This window comes from Ochotona curzoniae, unplaced genomic scaffold, assembly GCF_017591425.1.
Source record: "Ochotona curzoniae isolate NIBS_2020 unplaced genomic scaffold, NIBS_Ocur_1.0 contig_3520, whole genome shotgun sequence".
Classification (NCBI taxonomy): domain Eukaryota; kingdom Metazoa; phylum Chordata; class Mammalia; order Lagomorpha; family Ochotonidae; genus Ochotona; species Ochotona curzoniae.
This window is the reverse complement of record NW_024465894.1, coordinates 12,447,346-12,468,202: the sequence shown is the minus strand read 5'-3', so window position 1 is coordinate 12,468,202 and position 20,857 is coordinate 12,447,346. Positions and strand designations below refer to the sequence as shown.

Here is a 20,857-nt window from a genome sequence, read left to right as displayed (position 1 = left end):
GCTCAGCTCAGCTTTGGCTGAGCTTTGCGGCCACTTTGGGAGTGAATCATCAGATGGAAGATCATCCTCTCTGTCTCTCCTCCTCTATGTATATGACTTTCCAATAAAAATAAGTAAATCTTATTAAAAAAAAAACTTCCAGCTGAGGGGTCACACAGTTCTCCCATACACCTGCAGTGGCCCAGTCATCACCAGGCAAAGGCCGTACTGGGTGGGCAGATGGGTGGTACTGCTTTCCCAGCCTCCTGAACCCCTCAAGACCAAACTTACCTCCACAAAAACACCTGCCGAAGTGAGCTGGTGCTTCTCGTTCCCTCGGTTGAGTAGAGGGACTAACAGGTACATGACTTTGTGTGCAAGGTCTTGATTTCTTTCCAGCAATGTGCTGCAAATTGGAAGGCAGCACAGCACTCTCAGAAATGCTGCCTTCTGGTAGGCATCATCTAAGAGTTGGGGCCCTTGGCAGTTTCTGCCCAGCTTCAGGAAACCAGGGAGGAAGGCAGAGCCAGGACCCAGCCTGGCATGGTGGAAATCCAACCACCTTTTTAGGCTGTGCATCTTTAGATGATGCTGTGACAACTGACAAGTTGGGTGCAGGGAATAGTTAAAGCAGTGCTGGTGGAGAAGCTGGCGGGCTCAAGCTTAAGCCTTACTTGGCAAGGAGGAACACTCCCTGAAGATGGCAATCGTTTCCACCCAGAAGACTCCAGCCTCGGCTCTTCTCCATGGCATAGAATTCCTGCCAGCATAGGGTTCTGAGGAGCAGCATCTTTGTGGCCTGCATGGCGAGGCTACAACAAACAGAGGCAGAAGTGGTGAACACAGGAGGGGCCTGTGGTTAGGGGGCACACCATCACCCCCACTTACCACACACGAACAGACAGTTGCTGTGAGCCACTGGGATTCTCTCTTTTGAGGATTCCCCAGCAGGACAGTTAATGCTCCTAGAACTTCACAGGCCTTTTAGACAAGTTCTGGGCATAAAGAAATTTAAGTAGATTTTGCTTCCCCAGGAATTTGACAGGAAATATACAAAAAAGGACCTGGAGTACCAAAAAAGATCCATACTGCTTTTTTCTCCTTATGCCTTATTGAGATAAAAGTTACACTCTGCAGCATTGATGCTGGAGCCAGTATTGTGGCACAATAAGTTAGGCCATGGCTCATGATGCCAGCATCCCACATCAGGACACTAATTCAAGTTCTGGTTAGGCCACTTCCAATCCAGCTCCCTGTTAGTGAGGCTGGGAGGCAGCAGAAAATGGTCCAAGTGCCCAGGTTCCCATCATCCATGTGGCAGACCTGGATGGAGTTCCAGGCTCCTGTCCCAGCCCCATTGTTCCCATCACTTGAGGGATGAGCTAGCAGATGGAAGTTACCACACTCTATCACTCTGTGTCTCCCTGACACCATGCCTTTTAAGTAAAAAAAAACCAAAAAAACAAAAAAACAAAAAAAACATTTTCAAAACAAACTCCCCTTGTTGACTGTTATATGCACATAGCATCAAAGGATCATAAAGCTGGAAAAGTCCTAAAAGAGCCCCTTGTTTGACCTCATTTACTAATGGGAAAATTGAGGGATAGAACTACAGATGTGCCCAGGGTACCCAGGTACCTAAGCGGACAACTGAGAATAACAAGTCAGGTTCTCTTAGTCCAGATTACAGCACGTCCTCAAAGACAAACCCAGGTACCACAGGAACATGAAGAAATTTCTTTTGAGATCCTAAGGGAAACTGAAAATTCCTCTACATGCAGTGCAGCAAAGACAAAGAGCCACCGCCCAGTGGATCACACGCTGCTCCGCTCCCCTCAGTCTTTCCCGGAGCTGTGAGGAGGGAGCGTGTAGGCCCTCACTTGTCACTCTGCAGGGCAACTAGATCCAGATAGCTAAGTCACCTTTGGAGAAGGCAAAATCAAACACTCCCCAGGAGAGATGGTCAGATGCCATCTCTACCTCTGGAGGACTGCCGCAGTGGAGAACGACAGCACCCCCACCCCCTACCCCAGGCTTACTATTTCTCAAGGTCAGCAAAGTCACAAAAGACAGTACCACAGAGGGGTGACTTCAGAAGGCATTTCCTGTTCTGTGTACAGGTCATTGGAGACGGTGATGTCAGACATGGTGAGGCCGATGCTATGGTGAATCTGGATGAGCAAGGTCATGAGCAGCTGGGGACAGAGTCGGAACATAGCTGCCCGGAGCCTGTTCCCAACAAACAGCTCATAAAGGGCATTTGTTGCCTGCGGAGGAAAGCCACAGAACAGACATGAGAACACAGAACCTGCCTCATACCCCAGCCTCACAGTGGCTTCACTACCACCCCAACATGCTTTCTGGCTCCAGGACCCTAGAGCAGCTTGGGTTGAGGGTGGGGAGTGCAATCAGCTTGGGAACACCAAAGCAAAGGAGGAAAAACTCGCGAGTCAGGTGGGCACTAAGAGCTGTCAAATGGGGGATGGTGCTGTTAGACACGACCTGCAAAGCTAGCATCCCATATAGGTAACCGTTCAAGTCCTGGCTGCTCCAGTTCCAATCCAGCGCCCTGCTAACATATGTGGAAAAAGCAGTGAAAGATGACCCAAGTCTCTGGGTCCCTGCATCCAAAGGGAAACTCAGAAGAAGCATCTGGCTCCTGGTTTTGGATCAGCACAGCTCTGGCTAGTATGACCATTTGGGGAGTGAATTAGAAGATGGATGTGTTTTTCCCTCTCTCTAATTCCGCCCTTCAAATAAATAAATAAATAAATACATATTTTTAAAAAGCTCATAGCTCCCTTTATAGCTTCCTCTGCTTTCCATTTTAAGTATCCTGTGCTATTTAAATAATTTTTTCATTAATTTGTGTTAGTCATTATCTCTCTATATACATATATAGTATATGTGTGTGTGCATATATATATAACTTTTTAACTCATTTTTTCATTTTCTTTATTATTATCATTTTATGATACAGTTCTATAGGCTCTGGGATTTCCTCTATCCCCTTGCCTAAACCCACCCCTCCTGAGTTCTCCTATATCATTACAATGGCATAGTTTCTCATAAGTATATATATATGTATGTATGCTTTTTTTTTTCGTATATACTTTCTGAAACTGATGACAGAGGCAAGCTTGGAAGCAGACCTCAAGCAGCACCCTCCAGATGGGATCCGGGCCCTAACAGGGAGCACATGGGCTGTGGGGAGGGCAGGGTCCGCAGCTTACAGCAACAGCCACGTAGGCTGTCTTCTCCTGTGGGGCCATGTTGTGGTGTTTCTGCAGCTTCTTCAGGAGCCTCCACAGTAGCCAGGTGGTGCTGGGTAGCTCTACCTCCAGGCTCCTCCACAGCTCAGCCAGATGCCTAGAAGTCCCGAAGGCCAAGGGAGAGATGCAGGATGACTTACCTCAGCTTGGCACGTCCCCGGTCTTCCCAGAGGCTGTCTGCACTCCTCTCTGCCCTCTTCCTCAGGCTAGCTGAAAATTCACTGTCTGATTTTCCAACAGTCACTCCCAAAGTCTGTTTTTTTTCCCCATTGATTGCGCTGATTTAATTTAAATGCCCATTGATGAGACTTGGCAGTATAAACCTTCATCCATAGAAAAACAGAAAACAGCCTGACAAAAACACGTGCACAATCAAGCAAGTAGACACACACAGTAATGTAAAGCTATTTTCCCAAATATTAGCATTTTAACATGATGCTTTTTCTCATTTCGAAAGTACACGTGTGATATGAAAATACTTGATTTTTTTGGAAACATACTGTTTCAATTCTTAAACATTGTTGGAACTTTCTCTTAGTTAAATGTAATAGAAAATAACACCAAAGTCTTTTTGAACCCAGATATCACTCCAGCATGAGCTTCAAGGTTGTTCACCAACTATTTAGCTCCAACACGTCCCTGGCACACATTCCAGGCTCTAACTCCCACAAACCAGTCACCTTTACCAAACAAAAACAACCTTGACTTTGAAATTACTATGCCACTCCTTACCTCATTTTCTTAAAACTTGAAGTTCCTTTCGAGCTCCCTGATAATAGTCTGAGAAAGCAGCAGATGGTGGCCCAAGTGCCTGGGCCCATGTACCCATGTGGATAGCCCCAGAAGAGGCTCTTGGCTCTGACCTGGCTCAGCCTCAGCTGTTGAAGCCATTTGATGAATAAATCAGTGGATGGAAGATTTTCTTTCCCTCTCTTTCTCTCTCCCTCCCTCTCTCTCTTTTACTCCTTAGAACTCTGCCTTTCAAATAAATGTTTAAAAAAAAAATGGAGATCACCGCAGTGGTTCAATAGGCTAATCCTTTGTCCTTTAGTATGACATTCCATATGGACACTGGTTTGTGTGCTGGCTGCTCCACTTCCCATCCAGCTCCCTGCCTGTGACCTGGCCCAAAGCCTCGGACGCTGCACCCAAGTGGGAAACACAGAGCAGGCTCCTGGATTCGGATTGACTCAACTCTGGCTGTTGCAGACATTAGGGGAATGGACCAGTAATGGAAGATCTCTGTCTTTCTTTGTCTCTGCAAATCCACCTTATTTTATACATACATATATACATATACATATACACACATACACTATTTATTTTTATTGGAAAGGCAGATTCACAGAGAGGAGAGACAGTAAGATCTTCTATCTATCCCATGGTTCACTTCTCAAACAGCCACAACTCTAAAAACAGCTGCAGTGAGTGATAATCCCTTACCACAAAGATCAGCTATTCCATGTGTCCAGTTCACTGACTCTTAGTACATTTTACAAGGTCATGCAGTCATCAAGACAATCCAGCTGCAAAACATTCCCATCAGCAGCCTGCCCGCTCCTCACTGCCTTCTTTTCTCCCAAGCCATTAGACAACTGTGCCCAGCATCCCTGGAGCTACTTCAGACCTCTTGCCATCGGCTGCTGTGATTCTCACTGTGGGGAATAACGGTTTCAGGCCCCATCCCATCACCCACCTGGTTAATTTGCCCTGCAAAGCTTAGCTTGAGGGCAGCCCTTGCTGTAGGGAAACGTTCACTGAGCAAGCTTTGCCTTGGCAACCTCCATTACCATCTGTGCTTGCTCTTCCTGACCATCGTCCCAGAGCCTACCAGCATCATGCACACAGCTGGTGTTCTGAACAGACTCCTAAGGACAATCACCTGTTACAGGTTAGGAGATGGTCAGGGACTTGGGAAAGGCCGGCACCAAATATGTCACAATAGTCTCCCCTGAGGGTGGCCTAAAAAACTCCTCTGGTGGCCAGCAACCCAAAATCCCTACGTTGGCAAAGTGGTTCCCAAAACTGGCAGTGGCCAAAAATGTCCACAGGGCTGCTGACTGAGTCCCTGAGATGACCTATGGCCCGTTATGTCATCATGACTACTACGACAGACAATCCAATCAAGGCCACATGTTACACTGATAGCATTAGCACCTTGGAACTTATCACAATATCCCTACCACCATTTTCTTCTGCCATGACATTAAATCCTCTGCAGAGCTCATGCTAATTGTCATGGAAAATATCAGTCTGGGATCTGGCACAGTAGCCTAGTGGCTAAAGTCCTCGCCTTGAACACACCAGGATCCCATACGGGTGCCAGTTCTAATCCCGGCAGCCCAGCTTCTCATCTAGCTCCCTGCTTGGCCTGGGAAAGCAGTAGAGGACGGCCCAAAGCCTTGGTACCCTGCACCTGTGTGGGAGAACTGGCAGAGGCTCCTAGCTTCGTATTGGCTGAATTCTGGCCATTGCGACCATTTGGGGAGTGAATCATTGGACAGAAGATCTTCTTGTCTTCCTCTCTGTACATCTGACTTTCCAATAAAAAAAATAAAATCTTTAAAAATATACATCAGTCTGGATTTGCTGGGTTATTTCTTAATGTAGAATTGTCCCGTTCTGCTGAATACCATGTGTGTTTCTAGCTTATCTCATGGGATTTTTGAGGCAAACACATTCTATAAAACTCAGTGCTGAATGTCAAAGTCATCGGTGCACAGTGGCTGCCCCGGGCTCTGTTACCTGTCGTATGGTACTGGGAGGCACAGCAGGTAGCTGAGCATCGTGTCCGTGTACTTGGACCTGGAGATGAACAGACTCACGGTATGGATGATCTGCTGGCGCAATCTAGGCTGGTTGATGATGGACAGCCGGGCACAGATAACTCCCATGACTTCTGGCACCTGGAGAAGAAAACAAAAACATCACTAAGACTTTATACTTATGCGACACTGATGGTTTCTGGGGATGCTGGGGTTTTTTGGCTAGGCCATAGGAGTGACCATTTTTAAAATGCTTTAAAAATAATTATGAAGGGGCTTGATGAGAAAGCTCAGTGGCTAAATCCTTGCCTTGCAAGCACTGAGACCCCATATAGGTGCTGGTTTATGTTCTGGCTACTCCACTTCTCTTCCAGCTCCCTGCTTGTGATCTGGGAAAGCAGTAGAGGATGCCCCAAAGCCTGCATCCATGTGTGATACTGGGGAGGCTCCTGGTTCCTGGCTTCTGAATCTGCTCAGCTCCAGCTGTTGTGGCTAATTGGGGAGTGAACAGGCTGAATATAAATCTTTGTCTCTGCATCTCCTTCTCTTTGTGACTCTGGTTTTCCACTAAAAATAAGTGAATCTTTTTTTTAAAAGAGACATTTATTTTGAGCCTGGCATGGTAGCCTAGTGGCTAAAGTCCTCACCTTGAAAGCGCCGGGATCCCATATGGGCGCCGGTTCACATCTTGGCAGCCCCAGTTCCCATCTAGTTCCTGCCTGTGGTCTAGGAAAGCAGTCGAGGGCAGCCCCAAGCCTTGGGATCCTGCACCCCTGTGGGAGACCCAGAGGAGGCTCCGGACTCCTGGCTTTGGATCAGCTCAGCTCTGGCCACGGCGACCACATGGGAAGTGAATCACTGAACGGCAGATCCTACTCTCTGTCTCTCCTCTCTGTAGATCTGACTTTCCAATAAAAATAAATCTTTAAAAAATAAAATGAATTTATTATTTAAGCAAACAAACAAAAAACAAAAAAGCCACTATATCTCTCCAGAAATACTACTCTTCTGAACTACATCCTAGGTTTCTAAAATCTCCCTTCCTCCTGTGCGCACAGTGGTCGCTGAGCATGTGCTTGCTGAGTGGATGAATGTTAGTGGCCAGATGGACTAAAGCTTTGACCTTGTCCCCCCAGGCCTTGCTCTCAGCTGACGATGAGCAACAGAACAGATGCCATGCCAGGATTTTCAAGCCAGGAAGTGGCCATTTTTACCTTTTCAGTTTGGGACTCAACATCTTTCACCAAGGTTATCAGCAATTCTATCGCCGAACTCTGGGTGCAAGGATGACTCTGATTTCCCAGGCTGTCCAGCGTAGTCATCGCAAACTGGCAGAGCTCATTTGCATTGAGAAAAACTTCGAAGATCTGAAACAACGTAAGGAAAAACAGCATAAGAAACAGTGTTATGACAAACAGAATCCTGAAGAAGGATTAGATTCTAAGTCAAGCAGAGACGTATACAAGACCCAAAAGCTGTTTCTTTGCTTTGGCACTACAGACAAAAGGGAAAAGCTGGATGCAAGCTGAAGGCACAGTGGCTCTCCATGCAGGGCCTTTCACTTTGAGAAAGAAGCTTGACTAGAAAATCCTCTCAAAAAACACATTTTACAGGAGTGGGACCAAAGCAAGGCCCTTTATTACACAGCTCACAAAGTCTCTGGCACAGATATAACACCTTGTCAGGAAATCGAATTTTTTAAAATGTATTTTATTTATATTGAAAAGGCAGATTTACAGAGAGAATTCAGAGAGAAAGACCTTCCATCTGCTGGTTCACTTTTCAAATGACTGAGCTGATCCAAAGCCATGAGCCTGGAGCCTCTTCTGGGTCTCTCTTGCGGGTGCAGGGTCCCAAGGACTTGGGCCATCCTCTGTCACTTTCCCAGAGCAGGATGGGAAGTAGAGCAGCAGGCACAGACTGGTATCTGTAGGGGATACTGGTGCTTGCACACAAAATGCCATTCTGACTCCAATTGCACATGGCAATGTGGTCCTCTGCTGTGACTCTAACAGTCCCAGTGAACTGAGCACCAATGATGTGGCAAATGTCAAGGAAAATGCTCCCAGGGCCCAAAGTGGTAGCCTAGTGGCTAAAGTCCTTGCCTTGTTTGCTGTGATCCCATATGGGCGCTAGAGTTCATGTCCCGGCAGCTCCACTTCCCATCCAGCTCCCTGCTTGTGGCCTGGGAAAGCAGTCAAGGGCAGCCCTAAGCCTTGAGATCCTACACTCCAAGAGGCTCCAGGCTCCTGGCTTTGGATTTGCTCAGCTCTGGCTGTTATGAGCACTTGGGGAGTGAATCAACCAATGCAACATCTTCCTCTCTGTCTCTCCTCCTTTCTATATCTGACTTTCCAATAAAAAATGAAATAAATCTTAAAAAAAAAAAGAAAATGCTCTCTGGATCATATCTCATTTTGCCCTCACAACAATTGAGTCATCAGTGTTTCCAGATGCCCATTGTACAGATGGGAAGAGATTAAAAGAGACTAAACTATATAAAGCCACTGACCATATGAGAGCAGGATATGTAGGTTCCCTTTTCTTTCCCTTACCCTTAGCATGCCTGGTTTCCAGGAGACACATACATATTTATTGAAAAATGAATATATAAAAATTCAAAAGTACAGGTTCATTAATTAGCCCCTTGTGGTTACCAGGGTTTACAGAGGTTGGTAATACATGGGAATGGAGGCCAGGAGTGGTAGCGTAGTGGTTAGGGTCCTTGCTTTGCCCAAGCTGGGATCCCGTGTGGTCACTGGTTCTAATCCTGGCAGCCCCGCTGTCTCTCCTCCTCTCTGTATATCTATCTTTCCAATAAAAATAAATAAATCTTAAAAAAAAATACATGGGAATGGAACCGGTCTGAGTGCAAATCCAAGCAGTGATGCTGGCCTGACAGGCTGAGGTAAAGCACTACTTTAGGGACGCAGGGTGTGCAAGAGTCATGAGCACAGTGCTTTGTTTTCACTTCCTCTGGACAATCTTGCATGGCTAGCTACATATGAAACTAACAGACAATCTCCCAAAGCAGACTGCACCATTTTGCATCTGCACAGACAAATCAGGCGTCCTTCTCTGGGTCTTGCATTTGTTCTGATTACCTGGACAATTTTGACCGGACAGCTGTAGAACTGCTTAATACCACAGAGCTCCAGAAGCTCTCGACATTTTTTCAACGCATTTCTCAAGCTTTGGTGATTTTTCTTGTCATGAGTGATATCTAGGTAGAAGAGAGAGAAAAATGTTGATTTTTGTTCCTTTCCTTTTTAAAACAAAATTATTTCAAAGACATAAACACAGAGACCTCCCATGTGCAATGGCTGGGCCTTGGTCAGGATGGAAGCTGGGACCTGGAACCCAATCCTTGGCCTCCCATGTGCCTGGCAGGAACCCAGCTGCTTGAGTCCTTCTTACTACCCCCCCCCCCCCCCCGGTAGTAAGGAAGTAGCTGGAGTCAGGAGTCAGAGCTGGGAATCAAAGCCAGACATTCTGAAGTGAGACATGTATGGTTCAACATCTGTGCTGGTATACCCAGCCCTGATCAATTTTCCCCTTCACTTGACAAGTCCAGTTGACTGCCTCTTTGAAGCAGATCTCAAGACCTTACTCTTGGGTTTTTCATTGTGAACAAAAATGTTGGAGGCATGTAGTGTGCATTGGTTTGAAGGCTTTCCCCTTTCTTATAAGAGCAGTATATAGAATGAACCAAAAGAAAATGGATGTTTTGCAAGAGCAGATTTTCTTTTTGCTTGTTTTTTGTTTAAGATTTAGAGATATCTTTCATCCACTGGTTCACTCCCCGAATGGCCACAATAGCCAGAGCTGAGTTGATCTGAAGCCAGGAGCCAGGAGCTTCTTCTGGATATAGGGTCTCCATCACTTTCCTAGGTCATAAGCAGGGAGCTGAATCAGAAGTGGAGCAGCCAATACAGGATCCAGTGCCCATACAGGATGCTAGCACTTGCTGATACAGGATTAATCTGTTGAGTCACTGCGCCATCCTCATGAGCAGAGCTTTTGAGTAGTCTCTGAGCATAAACAAGATGTACTTCTTTGTTTCCCCTTTGGCGAGTAATTTGAGGGTCTCCTCATGAAGTTTAGTTCCAGCCAAAAACTGCCCCCACTTTATGCTCTGATAACTCCAGTAAGAACTCTTTGTCTAGTTTTTGTTGATTACTGAATCTACCATCACTCCTTGTAGTATCTCATGCTTTATTATAAAGTTAGTTCCCATGCTTTATTGCTGGAAATCGAGCTATGCCAAGTCTCTGAATCCTAGGATGTCTTTCTAGCTAAACAATAAGGTCCCTGGGGTAGGGCCTCCTCTGCCTTGCTTACTGAGGCATCCCCAGAACAGTAAGAGCTTCGTAAACACTGCCAAGTCAGTAATCAGCTGTAGGTAGTGCCCTGGCTGTGTCTGTGGTGGACACTGTCCACACCCACAGGTGGCTGAAGGTGGGACAATTGCTTTGGGAGGGCAGAGTTTCTCTAACAGTGGGGTGAAGAAGTTGGGGCAGGGCAGTTACACCGGGATGGGGCAGACTGAGATGTCAACACTGGTGGGTGCTGAGTCAGCGGCCTTCCCTTGACCTCAGGGCTGGGGAGGTGAGAGATTCTTTCATTCTTTGATCTTGCTGGCCTTCTCTCTCTCTCTTCTTTCAAACTCTCAAAGATCAGACTGCCCAAGCTTCGCTTGTGGTGCTCTCTGCCCAACATCCCCTTTTCCTCTCCAGGCAATCTGCTCCTTCCTCTTCAGATTCTCTTCAGAACCTCCTTTTCTGAACCCCACTAGGACATCTGGTTTTCACCTATGGCCCCTGTAGTTTCCCTTTCTAACGGATATTTCAGCTGGTAACAAGTGTTATTTGTAGAGTCTTTGTCTGACTCCCTCTGGACTGTCACAATCTTGTTCCAGTCACTGTTAGATATCCAGTAACATATAATTAAACTCTTGGTGGATAAACAAGTGAATGAGGCCCAAATGATGGCAAGAATCTTTCCCACTCCCAACCAAACTAACCACTCCCATCTGTGCCCAGGCCACTTGTTTGGTCCCTCCAGACCAAATCTTTCTAGAACACAGGGCCAGAGGGCACAAGGAGGGCTGGTGTTCATACTGTGCTAGAGAATGGACGTGGGGCCTTGCAGCCTCCAGCAGGGTCTTACACTTCAGTCTCAGGGTGATACGCAGCAGGTAGTGGGTGCCCTCTGCCGCCTCCTCTGCCACCTCCCTCAGCGAGTCCCCACACAGCAGCGCCATCAGGGCCACCAGGTGGCCAAGTCTTTGGAATTGCAGTGGAACCTAATTTAGAAGAAAAAAAAATGTTCTTAAAACACAGGATCATTCAGTGCCTACAAGTAGAGCTATTGAGACATCATTTCTATCCCCACCTGAGAGAAAAACAAGGTCTCATTGAGCCTTTTTGGTTGCTGGAGCATGTACATTTTTTATAAAAGTTATTTATTTATTTATTTAATTTGAAAGAAACAAAGAGCTTACAATAAGTAGTTCATGTCCCAAATGCACATAGCAGCTGGGTTTGGGGCAGGCCCCAGCTGGAAGGGAGCTTGGGACCAGTGTTATAGCACAGTGGGTTAAGCTGCTGCTTATGATGCCAGCATTCTATATCAGGATTTCTGTTTGAGTCCCTGTCACTCTGCTTCCAAGTGACCCCTGTCTGCAAGGGCAGGGGAAGGTGGCCTAAGTACTCTCTCGTTGTCATTCTGCCTTTCAAACAAATGAAATGATGTTTTTTAAATGAATTTTAAGCTCATATCCCAGAACTCATTGCGAGTCTCCTATGTGGGTGGCAGAGACTCAACAACCTGAATCACCACATGCTGGCAAGAGCCTCAGGGGCGATGCAGGAGTCCCAGCATGCCCTCACCATGAAGGACAACCCTCAGACTTGAGGAGCAACAATACATGCAGCACATGGTATAAACAGCAACTTCTTCTTTTTTTTCTTTTAGGATTTATTTATTTTTATTGCAAGGCAGATTAACAAAGAGGAGAGACAGAAAGATCTTTTATTTGTTGGTTCATTCCACAAATGGCTACAATGTCCAGAACTGAGTTAATTCAAAGTCAGGATCCAGGAGCTTCTTTTGGGTCTCCCACGTGGGAATAGGAACCCAACGCTTTGCGCTAGCCTTCACTGTTTTCCAGGATCACAACCAGAGAACTAGATGGGTGGAGGAGCAACTGGAACATGAACTGGCACACATATGGAATGCTGGCGCTTGGAGGTAGAGGATTAGCCAGTTGAGCCAACATACCAGTATTTAAAGAGTCAGTTCTAACCTATGTTAATAATAGTATGAGGCCTGGCAAGTTAGCCTAGTGGCTAAAGTCCTCGCCTTGGATGAACTGGGACCCCATATGGATGCTAGTTCTAATCCCGGCGGACCCACTTCCCATCCAGTTCCCTGCTTGTGGCCTGGGAAAGCAGTTGAGGACAGCCCAAAGCCTTGGGAATCTGCACCCATGTGGGAGACCTAGGAAGTCTCCTGGCTCCTGGTTTCAGATTGGTGCAGTACCGGCCATTGCAGCTAGTTAGGCAGTGAATCAGCGGATGGAAGAGCTTCTCTATCTCTCCTCCTCTCTGTACATCTGACATTCCAATGACAAAAAAATCCCAAATAAAATTAAAAAAAAAAATTTACTTGAGCAGTGCCCTCACAGCATGCTCCATCCCGGGGCCAATGTGATGAAAGTGGATGGCCATTCCCCATCCTCAGGTACTGAGGTGGTTGGGATGTTGTGTGCGGCTTCTCCCCTTCTCTCCCTTCTTTCCTCAGATACAGGAAGTATAAAAACAAAATAGGAAATCATGTTTTTTTTTCTTTATTTTTTTTTAATTTTTATTTGTTTATTTATTTATTTATTTTTTATTGGAAAGGTGGATATACAGAGAGGAGAGGCAGAGAGGAAGATCTTCCATCCGATGATTCACTCCCCAAGTGAGCGCAACGGTCGATACTATGCCAATCCGAAGCCAGGAGCCTCTTCCGGGTCTCCCACGCGGGTGCAGGGGCCCAAAGTTTTGGGCCGTCCTCGATTGCTTTCCCAGGCCACAGGCAGGGAGCTGGAAGGGAAGCAGGGCTGCCGGGATAGAACCAGCACCCATATGGGATCCCGGGTGTGCAAGAGGAGGACCTTAACCACTGTGCCACTGCGCCGGGCCCCGGAAATCATGTTCTTATCTACCTTCTCGTATTCCTCGACCCTTCCTATCATAATCAGTGGTCCACATGGGCATGCATCTTACTCAACCATGTAATCATCATCAAAAATAAAATAATAAAAAATCAGTTATGGGAGAAGGCTCAGGACACATGAGAGGACACATGGAAGAGGGGGGCAAGGAGATGAACCAGCATCACAATACCCTTTCCTTGGGGATGCTGGGAGATGGTTGAACTGATCCTCTGAAATTTGCTTCCTGGGCCTAACTTCTTCTAACTTCTGGGCGCTGCCCAGATCCAAGGCCACTGAGGGCCTTCCAGTGGTTTCTGGTTTTATTTCTTCACTTACTTATATGAAAATAATGACTAAACTATTATGGTTCAGCTCCTGTGCTAAGCAAAGTGGATGAATAGGTTAATAAACATAATGCCTGGCGATAAGCTGCTCCCATTTGAGGGCTGGGCAGACAGGTAAGCAGAACTAAATTCCACAACATTATATTAGCACAGGGGGACACCTAGCTTAGCTTGGGGAATCACAAAGAGAATGTGCCACAGACAGGCTGGGATCTTCTTGTGCAAGTGAAGGGCTGCTCACCTTGAGGTTGAGGTGTCTGGATAAGCACTTCAGAACTTGAGACATGCTGATTGTGGCCCGTTCCCTCTCATGGTCAACAACAGACTGTAACCACGGGTCCATCTGCTGCAAAAGAAGGAAGAAAGAAGGCTGGATGGTTTGCCAGAAAGATCTGGGCTAACACCTGTAACCTGCCTGGAAGAAAAATCTAGAGAGGAAAATTGTTGCTCCTATATCTCCAGGTATTGTCCTCAATGACAAACCAGTTTGGGTTAGAAGCAGAAGTGATGGGCCCAGCATGGTAGTTTAGTGGCTCAAGCCCTTGCATTGCACGTATCGGGATCCCATATGGGGGACAGTTTGTATCCCGGCTGCTCCATTTCCCATCCAGCTTCCTGCTTGTGGCCTGGGAAAGCAGTTGAGGATGGCCCAAAACCTTGGTACTCTGCACTTGTGGGAGACCTGGAAGAAGTTCCTGCTTCCTGGCTTTGGATTGGCTCAGCTCCAGCCGTTGCGGCCACTTGGGGAATGAACCAACAAATGGAAGATCTTCCTCTCTGTCTCTCCTTTTCACCGTGAACCTGACTTTCCAAGAAAAAATAAAATAGATCTTAAAAAAAATGAAATCAAGGAAAATGCTTCATGAGCATCATTATTAAAAAAAAAAGCAGAAGCGGTGGGATGATAAGCAAGCCACCAGGGTATTAACTTGGCCTCTGTGGGAGTCCCTTTCCAGACATGTTTTCTCTTCATTCTGATTTCTTCAACAAATTATTGTATTTGTACTTAGCCCCTTTCTAGTCTTCTTTGGGAAGAAATGAATTTGTAAGGTTCCATTCAACAGCACTGTGGGGGCTAGCACCATGGTATGGTAGGTTAAGCCTCCACCTGCAGTATTGGCACCCCATATGGGCAATAGTCATGTGTCCCAGCTGCTCCACTTCCAATCCTGCTCCCTGCTTATGCCCTGGAAAAGCAGCAAAGGATGGCCCAAAGCCTTGGGGCCTGTACCCCCTGGGAGACTCCAAGGAAGCTCCTGGCCTCTGGTTGCTGGCTTCAGATCTACTCAGTTCCAATCATCACAGCTGTTCAGGGAGTGAACCAGTGGATGAAAGACCTCTTTTTCTTTCTTTGTAATTCTGCCTTTAAAATAAATAATTTAAAAAAAAGAACTCTGGGTGCAGATTGGTATCCACCTGAACAGCTAGAGCAAGATAACACCCCTGAGTAGCTGTTTAGATATAAGGCAGAATCTTAGAAAAAATGGTTTGAATTAAGTTGCCATGACAAGAAAATACAAAGTACACCTGGATAAATGGAGAAGTAAAAGCTGGCTGATACACACAGAAGAGTCATGAGAAACTATGCTAAGGTCAGTGTAGCAAGGATAAATGTATCTGTACTTATGTGCAAATGATTCATAATAGCTTAAAGGGTAATTCCTTTCTGGAATCTCTGTATCTGAAAAAAGGGGGTCAACACAGCAGAATGGAGCCTGGCACAACGGCTCAAATGGTATCCTTGTAAGCACTGGGATGCCATATGGGCGCAGGTTCATGTCCTGACTGCTCTACTTTCCATCCAGTTCACTACCAACCGCTTGTGAAAACAGCGGAGGATGGCCCAAAGATTTGGGACCCTGCACCTGTGTGAGAGACATGGAAGAAACTCCTGGCTCTTGGCTTCAGAGCAGCTCAGCTCCGGCCAGTGTGGCCATCTGGAGAGTGAACCAGCAGATAGAAGATCTTTCTATCTATCTTTCTCATTGTAAATCTGCCTTTCCAATCAAAATAATAAACCTAAAAAAAAAAATGACAGCAGGATGCCTGAACTGCAATCTAGCAAAGAAATCCCCAGAGGGAAAGGTCCCAGAGCAGCTTCAGTGCAGACAGGTGGTCATGGATCACCTTTGAGTCACACCTGGGAGGAAGCTAACTGTTTACTAGGTTCAGGAACCCTTCTTTGCCAGTAAGGAATTATAACTGAAGGAGCAATTATAGCACTTATTGAGGGCCATTGATTCTATGCCAAAGGAATTATGATCTGCACATAAAGTTGAGGAAATCAGAGTGCAAGAGAATGAATTCCTTGCAGAAGGGATTACAACCAGTGAAGTGCAGAATTGAACCTGAGCCCACATCTCTGATTTAAAGCTGGTTAACTACAGTGTTGCCTCCTAAAAGGTAAATCTCCCACATTTTTTTCTTCTACTTTCAATGCATGATAGGATATTCTTCCCCGATGTCCTGTTTACCTTAACAATGGCATCAAGGTTTTCCAAATGTGGGTCTTTTACCACCAAACTCTGGAGCATCTCCAAGAATGCCTGGAACGTCTGCCTGTAGAGATACTGAAGAGGCCCAGAATCAGTGGCTTCTGCCGGTTTCCACCGCCTGCTTTTAAGGCCTCTCTCTTTAACCTGAGGTTCTCAAAGGGGAGCAGAACCAGTGGAAAAGTACACAGACCATGGCATGAGGTGAAAGAATAAATCTGTGTCTTACACAGACACCTCGGCAACCGCTTTAGAGCAAATTAACAAGCCAGAACAGATCATTGGGCCCTCATACCTGCTCTTCCTGCTGTCTGGAAGGGACTTCAGACAGAAGGACGCTTTTTCTTTTCACCCCATCAGGAAGACCTCCCAGTCACCCTGTTTTTGCTATGTTTTTCATGAAAACAGACACTTGTCTGCTGAGCTCTTGATCGATGGTTTGTCTCTGTGAGCTCCATGTGGGACAGTGTGTGCTGCTGCATTCAGACTGCCTGCCGCAATGCTCAGCACACAGGCACCCTGCAACAAACATCTGTCAAGCCTAAGAATGAGCATTCCCTCTGCATTCCCAATACAGAAAAGAGGGAATGAAGGGAAATGAAAGAAGACAAAGTAAAGAGAGTAGGGGAGAAGCTAATTTAATCATCTGTCATTCACCAGATGTGGCTTAGATGGGTTTTAGTCTCAGAAGATGAAATGCACCTTGGAGGGTACACACTTAGCCTCATGCCCGAGTCTAGCTAAGATGCCTGAATCTCAAGACTGAGTGTCCGAGCTTACTGCCCTACATGGGCTCCAGTTTCCTGATAATGGAGACCCTGGGAGGCAGCAGATGATGACTCGAGTAATTGGGTCCCTGCCACCCATTTAGCAGACCAGCATGATAAGCTCCTGGCTTCAGGCCTGCCCCCAGACAAGCAGCGGGCACTCAGGTAGTCTCCCAGTAGACAGGAGCTCTCTACCTATTTCTCAAATCAATTAATCCATTGTAAAAAGAAATCTTTGACAAGCCCAGATGAGTAGGCCCCATGGTCGGGAAGTGTCTGAGGTTGAGCGTAGGTTACCTCGGGGGTGTAGGGTCGGCTTGGCATGCCCTCCTGCAGCTGGCTCAGGCTGCTCAGGGATGGCAGAGTGATGAGACTTCGGGTGACCAGACTGAACAAGTCAGCACGATCTTCAGATCCAAACAGCAGGTGCACATCTAGGTAGCTAAGACAAGGCAGTTGGTGAACAGCAGGCTGCATAGGAGGGCTTCATTGGATATGGATAAAAGGGAAGGGGAGACTGGTCACTGTGCCACTATGAGGGAAGAGATAAGTGGCACAACTTGTCTAGACAAATCTCACAAGAGATTAGAAGAACATCTGCTGCTCAACTTAACCCACTTGTGCATAACATGGCATGGTATGGCTGACTCAGTGGAAAGGGGGTGTCAAATCAAGTCAAAGACTTTAACCACCAGACTTCTCAAGACCTGTGATCAGTTAGTCAGCGAGGGACAGATCTCCCACAAGAGGCAGTAAAAAGAAGAAAGCCTTGAATGCTTCTTAGGCCTTGGAATTTGCTGAAATGAAGCATATATAAGAGTAACCTTTCAACAAACATACCTGAGACAAAAGTGAACGCTAAAAAGGTCCCTAAGGGTTTCCAGTCATGGACGGGAGCACACATGAAAGCAAAGTTCCTACACACAAAAAAAATATATTTGGCTTCCCCTTCCCTGTCTAAAAATTTTTGAAAGTGAAAAACATGGAAGATGACACTGTTGTGGCACAGCTTGTTAAGCTACTGCCTGTGACACCAGAATTCCATATGAGCACCAGTTCAAGCCCCAGCAGCACCACTTCTGAACCAGCCTCCTGATAATGCTTCTGCAAAGGCAGCTGACAATGGCACAAATGCTTAGGACCATGTCACTCATGTGGTAGACTCATATGGAGTTTTTGGCTCTTGACTCCAGCCTGCCCCAAGCCACAGCCATTAGGGTCATTACGGGGAGCAAATCAGCAGATAGAAGACTTCTCTCTCTGTAACTCTACCTTTCGAATACATTCAATACACACATACACACACAGAAAGAACGTATTAGTTGGCTTCAGCATTGGCTCTGAATGAGGAAGCAGGGTGCCTGTGAAAGTGTGTGTCACCTGAGACCAGCAATGATGACGAAGATCTCTTGGCGCACGGGGCTGAACAGAGTGTGCAGGGACTCCTCTTGTACCAGGACCTGCACAGAGAAGAGAGCTTAAGACAGTCAAGATCAAGTCAGTTTAGTAGCCCAGAAGCACTCAGAGACATTGCTGATGGCCTGCTCCCAGGCCAGGGGGCACAGGCAGCTTTCTCTGGGCCCCGGCTCTTGTCGCTGGAGCTGACACAGTGAGTTCACCTTCCTGTACCTCAGTTTCCTCACCTCCAAGAGGAGTTTACAGCATGGCTTACCCTCACAGGGTGGCTGAGAGTGCTTAATGAGCTGATTTGTAATCCCCAGGTACCCTCGATAATCACTGAAGCTTATTACTCATTATTTTTATTATTAGCAATCGAGACAATCTGACTCCTTTTTCTACTAAACCAATCATCTATGCCCAACTTGATTCTGAGTTACTTGTCTTGGAAAAGTTGAGTGATTTTCCAGTTTACAATTGGCAGAGGGCAGGTTGCCTGGACGTGCTGGACAACCTGCAGTGACAGGGACAAACAGGAAGGTGGGTAGTGCCTTGGTTGGGGCACCACTCCCAGAGTGCCCTTAGGTGCTATTGAGTCTCTTTGGACTGATTATCTGTAGGGGGTACCAATATGATCTAGGGGAGCAGATGTGAGAAACAAGCATAAATTCTTGTGGGGGAAGCTGCAGTGCCTGGCTGCCCCACCCGGGCCCTCTGGCAGTTGCGCCCAGTCTGCTGCCCTCCTGTCTCACTGGTTATGCTTCTCTGTCCAGCAGTAGACCAAGGCCAATCAGATCCTCTCTCCCCTTCTGTCAGAGATCTTTGTATTGGACAGCTTTATATCACTCTAACCAATGCTTGAGAGAAGCCATTTAAGGAAGGAGATTTCTTCTGGCCCACAGTTTTGGAGGGCCAACATCCAGGTCTGGCAGCCCCACTGGTCTGATGAGGGTGTTGGATGGTGGAGTGGCTGCCTTCTGGGGGAAGATTCCAGGGAGAGCTAGGAAGCAGTGAGGGACCGCCTTGGTCCAACCTAACACCTCCTATGACCTTGGGACTTCCCACCACTCCTACTTCCTAAATGTCAGACTTAGATCAAGCACCCAACCTGCTGGCACCACTAACCCTCGACTTTGGGGATTAAACTGGAGAACCAACTTCTGGTCAAGCCACAGCAGGCTTCAATCTCAATGCTGGCCTAATCTTCTAAAGGAGGAAAACAGAACTCTGGCAAGCTTTAGTCCTTTTAGACAAGGTAGCACAGAAGGGGCTACATATATAAAAGAGCAAAGACAAGAAATTGTCAGAAAATTCTGGTGTATGGCAATTTGTTATCTTTTTTTTTTTTTTAGATTTATTCATTTTTACTACAAAGTCAGATATACAGAGGAGGAGGAGAGACAGAGAGGAAGATCTTCTGTCTGATGATTCACTCCCCAACAATGGCCGGTGCTGTGCCGATCCGAAGCCAGGAGCCAGGAGCATCCTTCAGGTCTCCCACGTGGGTGCAGCATCTCAAAGCATTGGGCCATCTTTGACTGCTTTCCCAGGCCACAAGCAGGGAGCTGGATGGGAAGTGGAGCTGCCGGGATTAGAACCGGCGCCCGTATGGGATCCCAGCGGGTCTCAATAAAGCATTCCTAGGGACCCTTTCCTTTCTTCTCATTTTTCAGCTCTGGGCTGACTCAGACCCTGTTTATTGATTCCCTTCTGCTTTTCTTCCTTTACTTATTTCTTCAAAGAGTTCATTGATGATTATAGCTTTATAGCCTAAAAAGGACGGAGCATGACTGTCTTCAGTATTAACAGCTCTCCCTGGGTTATTTCAGGGACATGGTCTCTCAAATTACAACCACACCTAGAATTGTGGCATTTAAAAGTCAGTCCAGAGGCCAGCACTGTGGCATAGTAGGCCAAGCCTCCTTCTTGCTGCTCTCTATTCTGCTCTTACTCCTAGGTAACAAATATTCACTATTATATTAGCTTGAATCTTCCAGATTTTAATTGGGCTTTTAAAATTTTGTATAAACAGGATCACATAGCATAAGCTTTTTTTAGGGTCTGACTTCTTTCACTAGGCATAAATATTTTGAAATGTACCTAAGTTATAGTGCACATAAACAATTCCTTTCTTTTCATTCCTGAGCAATATCTCATCGTGCAGATATAACACAAACTGTTTATAGAGTCATCTGTTGATGGAAATCTGGGTTGTTTCCAATGTGTGGCTCACATAAGGGTTTACATCTTTGGATGGAAACAGACATTACTTTAGTTAAGAGTGGAATATGGTTATAAGTAAATTTAACTTTTTAAGGAATTGGCAGGTCTACTGCAATGGTTCAATTAGCTAATCCTCCGTTGTCAAGCGCTGGGATCCCATTTGGGTGCTGATTTGTGTCCCAGTGCTCCACTTCCCATCCAGCTTCCTGCTTATGGCCTGGGAAATCAGCGGAGGACGGCCCAAAGCTTTGGGACCCTGTAGCCATGTGAAAGACCTGGAAGAAGCTCTTGGCTTTGAATTGCCTCAGCTCTGGCTGCTGCTGCCACTTGGGGAGCAAATCAGCAGATGGAAGACCTTTTTCTCTGCCTTCTCTCTGTAACTCCTGCCTTTTCAATAAAAATAAATCTTAACA

General features: G+C 46.4%; 1 protein-coding gene across 2 annotated transcripts in view; it reads right to left on the bottom strand.

Moving 5' to 3' along the window:
* Positions 1-20,857, bottom strand: part of MROH8 (maestro heat like repeat family member 8) — a 41,376-nt gene that overhangs the window by 10,868 nt on the left and 9,651 nt on the right. The window contains exons 5-16 of one of the 2 annotated variants that reach the window (XM_040981497.1): positions 18,204-18,283; positions 17,121-17,265; positions 16,039-16,134; positions 13,806-13,910; positions 11,186-11,321; positions 9,121-9,239; positions 7,231-7,383; positions 5,997-6,157; positions 3,213-3,348; positions 2,056-2,246; positions 654-791; positions 271-385 (exon numbers count right to left, since the gene is read on the bottom strand). In XM_040981497.1, coding sequence (XP_040837431.1) covers positions 271-385; positions 654-791; positions 2,056-2,246; positions 3,213-3,348; positions 5,997-6,157; positions 7,231-7,383; positions 9,121-9,239; positions 11,186-11,321; positions 13,806-13,910; positions 16,039-16,134; positions 17,121-17,265; positions 18,204-18,283 — 1,575 coding nt within the window. Of the gene's footprint in view, positions 1-270; positions 386-653; positions 792-2,055; positions 2,247-3,143; positions 3,349-5,996; positions 6,158-7,230; positions 7,384-9,120; positions 9,240-11,185; positions 11,322-13,805; positions 13,911-16,038; positions 16,135-17,120; positions 17,266-18,203; positions 18,284-20,857 lie in introns of those variants that run through there. The other variant, XM_040981498.1, reaches the window with a different exon arrangement.